At 39.5% G+C, this 7,387-nt stretch overlaps 2 protein-coding genes across 2 annotated transcripts; one reads left to right on the top strand and one right to left on the bottom strand.

Moving 5' to 3' along the window:
* Nucleotides 1-839: 839 nt before the first annotated feature.
* On the top strand, nt 840-4,846 carry LOC141826868 (inositol-tetrakisphosphate 1-kinase 3-like). Its single transcript, XM_074714182.1, has 10 exons — nt 840-1,189; nt 1,621-1,702; nt 1,940-1,972; nt 2,319-2,439; nt 2,638-2,730; nt 3,566-3,685; nt 3,766-3,942; nt 4,027-4,082; nt 4,155-4,239; nt 4,411-4,846. The coding sequence occupies exons 1-10, from the start codon at nt 1,014-1,016 to the stop codon at nt 4,530-4,532; spliced, it is 1,065 nt and encodes a 354-aa protein (XP_074570283.1). The 5' UTR covers nt 840-1,013; the 3' UTR covers nt 4,533-4,846.
* A 680-nt stretch (nt 4,847-5,526) lies between these two features.
* On the bottom strand, nt 5,527-7,387 carry LOC141826038 (putative F-box protein At1g23770). The gene has a single exon (XM_074713292.1). The coding sequence runs from the start codon at nt 7,321-7,323 to the stop codon at nt 5,794-5,796; it is 1,530 nt and encodes a 509-aa protein (XP_074569393.1). The 5' UTR covers nt 7,324-7,387; the 3' UTR covers nt 5,527-5,793.

Consider the following 7,387-nt stretch of genomic DNA (forward strand, 5'->3'; position numbering starts at 1 on the left):
TCGGTTTCACCGAGATTCAAACCCTTGCCCTCTTCTACAACTTTATTCCGTCGTAACCAACTCCTAAGAGCAAAAATACTCCTTTAAATCTATGGCTGATAATCAAGGGCTATATGAGATTAACTAATCATCTTAAAATCGGAAGGATTTCAATTTCAAAGCCGAAACACAATAAAGGAGACATCCACCATCACATGAATAGATTATTCATGCTTTTGTTTAAAACCTATGGCCAGGGCAAAAAGAAAAAAAAAATCAAAATTTTGAATGTAGGAAAAAAAACAAAAGATCTTTGCATTGCCTTTCATGCGAAAGCAACTCATCTTTAATTGTAGTCACACATGACACATATGGCACAGCTTCCCCTTCGACTAGGACCCTCCTTTCCTTGGCCTCCATTGCCATTTATTGCTTCACAAACAAAAATGAACCTCACACTTGGCGCCAAACTGGCTCTACTTCAGAAACCACCTCCAATTCGATCAATCATATTGCTCCATATGTTTCGGACCATAATTTGCACGGGCTTGAATTAAATACAAGCTTTTTAAAATTTGTAGTATATATTTCGCATGGAGCCACAGCCACACTTTTTCCTGAATCATGGCTTGTTTCTACATCAGTATATGATGATGCTTGTACTGATGGGTAGAAGGTTTATGGTTGCGGTTGCATGTGTGCACTGATATTTTCCAAGGGAGCAAGTAGTTCATTCATTGTGGTTTTAGACTTGTCGCGCCTGTTGATCACGCAACGCTACTGATGTTTTTGATTTGGAGGAGCCGTGAGCAAATTCCATATCTCGTTTGAATAGAGAGTTTCAGAATTGGAGCCTGGGCACTGTCCTCTAGTGCAGGAGACACAGGGACACACAAGGGAGTTTCAATATCTGTGTGGCGTCTGGGAATTGATTGCAGCTACTCGCAAGTCTCACCAACGTCTCTCCCTCTCCCTGCTCTCGTTTCTCGTCCCCTCGATTCCGAACTCCGGCTTTTGCTTACGCCAGCAGGAGAATGAGGTTCGACGGGGAAATCCCCGTCCCGCGGAATGACGAGGACAAGGAGAACGAGCGGGTGCCCCTGATGTCGTTACCTCATCCGCCGCAGCAGCAGAGGCTCATCGTGGGGTACGCCCTGACGTCCAAAAAAGTGAAGAGCTTCTTCCAGCCGAAGCTCGAAAGATTGGCCAGGTAAACCTTATCGGTTTTATTTTACTTCTTTCTCCCACCGTTGCGCCAGTAACTTTTTGGTTTCCGCTTTATCTTGATTTATTCCGGCGATTTCGATGGGCAACAGTGTCTGGAACGCTGGATTCTACTACTCGTTGCAATTTTCTTCTACCTACATTACCAGGATATGCAGGTTGATTGTAGAAAGTTTTTTTTTAAAAAAACTATGTTTGGAAGGTTAAAAATCTGTTTGCTGATCATTGTTCTTTGTATCTTCATCTTGTGTGGAGGAGATGCCTTTTCGTTCTATAACACAGAGTCATCTTGACCTCTGTTCTTACCACATTATGCTCTTCTTTACCTTTTTGAACTGTTCGAACAGATTTTTTTTTCTTCTTCTTCAAGTTTTCTTCTCTTAGACATCAATTAATTACATTTTACATGTGATGCAGGAAGAAAGGGATTATATTTGTAGCCATTGATCAGAGCCGGTCTCTATTGGATCAAGGTCCTTTTGACATTGTTCTTCACAAGGTCAGTAGTCCGAAACTTGATGATCTTTCATTTAATCACTCAGAAAAACCAGTCTAAGAATGATTGAGTCTAGCACAAAACTTTGGTAGATAGATGAAGGATCCTTATTATGAAAACAGGAAACAGACTGCATGCATTTTCCTTTTAAGAATTCCTGTTACTGGCAATCCTTCAGGAAATGCATTCATCAAACTTTTCTTATTGATTGATAACAATCTAGGATTTTGTTTTTTGCAGTTTACTGGAAAAGAGTGGCAACATGTTCTGGAGGTAAGTAAATAAAAGTCTTCATTCTTCCCTCTTTAGCCTTATCTGGATAGTTCATCCTCTAAATTGTGCTCATTTAACCAATCTGAATGATAATAGGTCAAAGAAATATGGATTTTTAATGAGAGATTATGGTACTTTGAGCTTATATATACTGTGAAAACCCTGCAGAATCCATTGATTTCTAATACCATGATTGTCGATAGGATAAAGCCTCAAGATTTCATAGATCTTTGTCCACTATTTTTGGATTATATGCAACAAGTAGAGAGCATTTAAATATGCATAACTTTGGATATTTTTTTTCTCTCTTTTCATGTCTTTACCCTCTTTTCCTTATTTTTTGAAGGATTATAGGGAAGAGAATCCAGGAGTTACTGTTCTCGATCCCCCAATCTCCATACAACACCTTCATAATCGACAATCAATGCTTCAGGTTGTAGCCGATATAAACTTGTCGGACTGCTATGGTAATTTGTTTTAGTTTTGCTCCTATCCTACCCTAATTTGTTTCATCCAAACTTCATTTGGTAAAGAAATTAGTGTGTAATATCATGTTGTTATTAGTAGTTCTAGAACCAATTATGTGATGATTGACTAGGGACTAGTTTCTATGTGATCAAACTATTCTAGTTGATACCGAGTCGAAATTTTTAATTCTTTTCTAGGTAAAGTTGGCGTTCCAAAGCAATTAGTTATTACCAAAGATCCATCATCAATCCCTGAAGCTGTTAACAAAGCTAGGCTTGGTCTGCCATTAGGTAATGTGCTCCTTCACCATCTTGTTGTCTTCCAATTTTTGCATCAAAATATCGCATATCGTGTTCTAAGACAGTTATAGCTGTGATCAACTCATAAGAAACAAATACCATTACAAACAATTGCTTCAGCTAGTTCAATTTGAAGACTTATCTTTATCAATTATTCAAATTTTAGAATTTTTTTAATAGAAACTTCTTAGTGTGACTTAATGTCTCTTATATAGTGATTCTATATCGTATACAAATCTCATATGCATCCTATATAATAAGTTTAATCTCATCCATGTTGCAAGAACCTTTGCAAACCATCATATATAATAGAACATGTTCTTCACTTTAATTTGGGTTGTCTGTTTTGTTGTAGAATTACATATCAAAGATCTTGATGGTGCCACACTCAGATTAACGTTTTTGTCAAAAGATATTTTAGCATTTTAGGTTGCCTTAGAGAATCAACAAACAATGTTCTTAAGAGCAGGGCCTCTTTCTAGAACCAGCAAACAATCAATCCTTGTTTGCAGTATCTTCAAATTTTGTTTGGAGAAATTTATACATCATTTGGTATTTCATTGAGCTTTATTTCTCATAATCTCCTAAACTCTTCAAAACCAAAGTAGACATCATCTTTACAGCTCCTTTAACCTCATCTGATTTAATATTACAAACAAATCCATTCCTAAATCTCACACAATTTTTAGTATTTAAAACCTAGCTTATAAAAATAAAGCAACAAGAAATCAAATTCTCTTTTATTATGCTCATCGCCTTCACCAATAAAAAGTAAAAACTTCATCTTGCATGCATCTAACATTCCCTTCATTAATTATGCACGCAGTTGCTAAACCATTAGTGGTGGATGGCAGTGCAAAGTCTCATGAGTTATCACTTGCCTATGATGAGTTTTCATTGTCAATGCTTGATCCACCCTTGGTTCTTCAAGAATTCATTAATCATGGTATGTGATTGTTGGATGTTATCTGACTAGTTACTCTCTGCGTATATTCCTTCTAAAACATTTTTCTCACCGTTTCAAAGGTGGTATTCTCTTCAAGGTCTATATTGTTGGAGAGACAGTAAAAGTTGTTCGTCGATTTTCCCTTCCCGATGTCGACAAGCACGAACTGTTAAGCAATAAAGGTGCTTTTCGGTTCCCTAGGGTTTCATGTGCAGCAGCATCTGCGGATGATGCCGATTTGGACCCTGGTATTGCTGGTAGGAGCTGTCCAACTTGTATGTCCTGTCCTATATATATTTAGCAGTAGTTTGTCACTGATTTGAACTTTAAACTTGATCTAGAACTCCCTCCAAGGCCATTGCTCGAGAAACTTGCCAAGGAGCTCCGTAATCGATTGGTCAGTTGGATTTTGTACCAAATAATGTTTTGTAGGTTTGCATAATCTAATCTAATATTTTATCACGTGCAGGGTCTTCGATTGTTCAACATAGACATAATCAGAGAGCGCGGAACAAGGGACAGGTTTTATGTTATAGATATCAACTACTTTCCTGGTAAGTGGGCACATGTATGTTTGGTCTTTCTCATTCTTTTAGATATTTCCTCTATAGTTTTGGATTTTGTTTACACAGGATTCAAATGTTCTTCATCGTCGATCAAATGATGGGCGTTTGCATAACTAGTCTTGCTTGTGTTTCTCCTGAGACAAGTTATAATGGTTGCAGGTTACAGTAAAATGCCAGAATATGAGCACATATTTACCGATTTTCTTCTTGGCGTCGGACAGAGCAAGTATAGAAGGCGACTTAGCAGCAGTCGAACAACTCGACCAAATCCCAAAAACTGACGGACTCGCGTCCAGCTTCTCAATGCAAATGGCTCGAGAACACATTTCAAGTCGTAAATCTGAAGCCTTCCACGGTGGTGGTTGTGTGGACACGTGCTGCTTCACCCTCATGAACACCTGAAATGCATGAAAAAGCCTTCTACCGCAAAAGTTTGTTGTTTCTCAACCCAAAATACGTTTGTCGTGGTTTTATTTTGTTGTTGTTTTTTCTTATTAATGGCTTGGGCGTTGATAATGCCTGTAATTGTAGTTTGCAAACCTGGAGTAATGGCTTTGTCAAATGGATTAAGATACTCAAAGCAATTGGCAACACACAAGTGAAAGTTCAGTTGTTTCATCGGTCTACTTAGATTGTTGCCTGCCTGACCCACATCATAATATAAATTTGTAAATGCTTAAACACTTATAGGGTAAATTCAGAATATAATTTATAAACACTCAAGAAAAAATCATTCTTCCATAAGAAGTGATATTCCAAATTAATTTTTGCAATCAAATTAAGTATTTATTTTGTGAGAATATATATATAGTATAGTTATTTCCATAAACCCCACAGAAAGGGAAAAGAGAGTCTAAACGGAGGCTCCAGAAAGAGGTTAGTAATTGAGCTCTTTACAATAGGTGATATAGTGTTCATCAGATAGGATGCTTGAACCCAGTTCAAGGGCAAATGTAAGAGGTTGTTAGTACCTGAGCTCTTTACCATATTTCTAGGCTAACCAGATGAAAATGATGGGGAGCCTCAACAATTGTCAAATGTAAGTCATTTCTTAGGTTAACTATGGAGTAAGACGCATGATTTGCTAATATCCTTCATGAACAATAAACTGGCTTTTGCCTAGTTGGAGAACAAATGAGGGTTGTGTCTATACTTTAGCATTTCTCACTAACAATCATTTATTGAGGATCTAATTTAGGAGAAAATAATACATTGCACTTACGGAACAACCTCTATTTAGGTGAAAATCAATTTACTTTCAAGGCATTTAAAATCTATATTTGGAAAATACTACACCATATGAATTAAAGAACAGAATGCTCAGTGCATATTACATTTCCAAACCATTACTTGTATACTACACTGTTGTTGGGAAGACACATTCAGAAACTGAGTTTAGTTGATATACTATACATGCAAAAGCAGCTATTTCCCTAGCAAATTCATGAACAGAATAAACCACTGAAAGCATCTATGAATAAGAAGAGGGGAAAATCTCTGCAATGTATCGGCTTATTCAACAAGTACTAAGATGAAAGCATTTTACCCAAGGAACCCTGGATCACTGCCTCCAAGATTGCAGTTAGGGGAGAAGTTCCTTTGACCCGGAAGACGTGGAAATCCCAATCTCGGACCACCGGGAAACAAACTACCAATTGCAGGGAACCTGTCATGATCTCCTCCTATCATCGGAAATCTTTGTGGAATAAATGGGTTAAACCGCACAAGACTATTCGGCATAGTAAATATGTTCCTTTCAGTCCTCTTCTCAGCATTCTTTTTTCTCACCCAGTAATTTGCATATTTATCTTTCCAGCTTCTTCCTACAAGTAACCTTTCATCAACATCCCCAAATTCCTCAAGAAACTTCTTCTTCCAAAGATCGGTATTCGATGATAGATACCTCAACTCAGAACAAGTGCAGCCAACCTTAGAAACATCGATGCCTGAAAGGAACTCAAAAATCTTGATCTTAAGATCTGTAGGAAGGAGCATAAAGCAAGCTGGCGATGGCAATCCATTCTTTTGACAGATATCAATGAGAAGAGGCAACGAAAGCATATCCTTGACAACCTTCCACAGTCCAAAAATCTCTTTTTCTTCGGATCCGCTGAGGGAATCAAATGATGATGACAATATAGGTGCCAACTTTGGCAGATCAAAACAGACTCGGTAAACATCTGGATGAGCTCCGCTCAGAAACCCGTAAACTGTTGCATAATTCCCCATCACCGAGAACCTCAATATGACTGCCTTGGCGTTCCTTCCATCACGGGCTCCTGTGAGTTCAGGAAGAGTGTAATGAACCGAAAAGTTGGCAGCTTTTGATGACCATCCTTCAGGCAATCGAGATCCATAGCCACTTCCACCATCATTAACCACGAAGCCTGACTCAAGAAAAACAGCTTGGATGGTGATCACAAGGCGCCCCAAAATGCCCTCAGCCTCCCCCTTCTCGGCTTCCATAACCCTCTCAAGAAAACAAGGAACCGAGAAAGACTTCCCCGTTATCACGTGCTCTACATCTACCTCCATTTTGTCATATTCTTGAACTATTTCCTCTCGTTGTAATACAATCGGCTCTGTGGCTATGGAAGTGGAATTATCTGGAACCAAATCTTGCCCAATACTCGAGCTATCTGCATTTTCCTTCGAAGCATGGACGGTGGAAGACAAAACAGTTAGATTCACAGATCGAAGGCTTACCGATGCACCACCGTCATCTCCAAGATTATCCATGGGCGAAACCGGATGAAGATTCGATCTTTCCACGGGTGCCGGGGGAGAGGGCGCGGACGGGGCTAGGGTTTGGGAGTCGGAGGCAAAAGAGAAGTAAATGAGGTCGCCGGAAGAAATCCCGATAGCTTGAAGGGAGTCCTGGTCGTATGAAGCGAAAAGCTCGTCCTTGCGGTTGAGGGAGAGGCGAACCGACTCCGGCAAGATCGAGGAAGTCGAGGCGGCGGTGGAGAAGGTGCGAGCGACGAGGGTTTTGAGGTGGTGGAGGGAGCAAGGATCGGGGGCTTCGATCCTCAGAGTCTCCTTCGTCGCCATGGAGCGGATCCGAAGCTTCATGCTTTCGTGGATTGGATTGGAATGGCTCGAAGAGAAAGAAACGACACTTCTTGTTTGCTTGGAG

This window comes from Curcuma longa, chromosome 4 (genome assembly GCF_044706935.1).
Source record: "Curcuma longa cultivar G26 ecotype Majalengka, Jawa Barat chromosome 4, ITB_CL_G26_1.1, whole genome shotgun sequence".
NCBI classification, from domain to species: Eukaryota; Viridiplantae; Streptophyta; class Magnoliopsida; order Zingiberales; family Zingiberaceae; genus Curcuma; species Curcuma longa.

Coding starts and splice junctions, on each gene's coding strand:
- LOC141826038 (XM_074713292.1), bottom strand. CDS start 7,323: ATGAAGCTTCGGATCCGCTCCATGGCGACGAAGGAGACTCTGAGGATC.
- LOC141826868 (XM_074714182.1), top strand. CDS start 1,014: ATGAGGTTCGACGGGGAAATCCCCGTCCCGCGGAATGACGAGGACAAG. Junction 1,190..1,620: donor AAGCTCGAAAGATTGGCCAG/GTAAACCTTATC, acceptor CATGTGATGCAG/GAAGAAAGGGATTATATTTG. Junction 1,973..2,318: donor AGTGGCAACATGTTCTGGAG/GTAAGTAAATAA, acceptor TATTTTTTGAAG/GATTATAGGGAAGAGAATCC.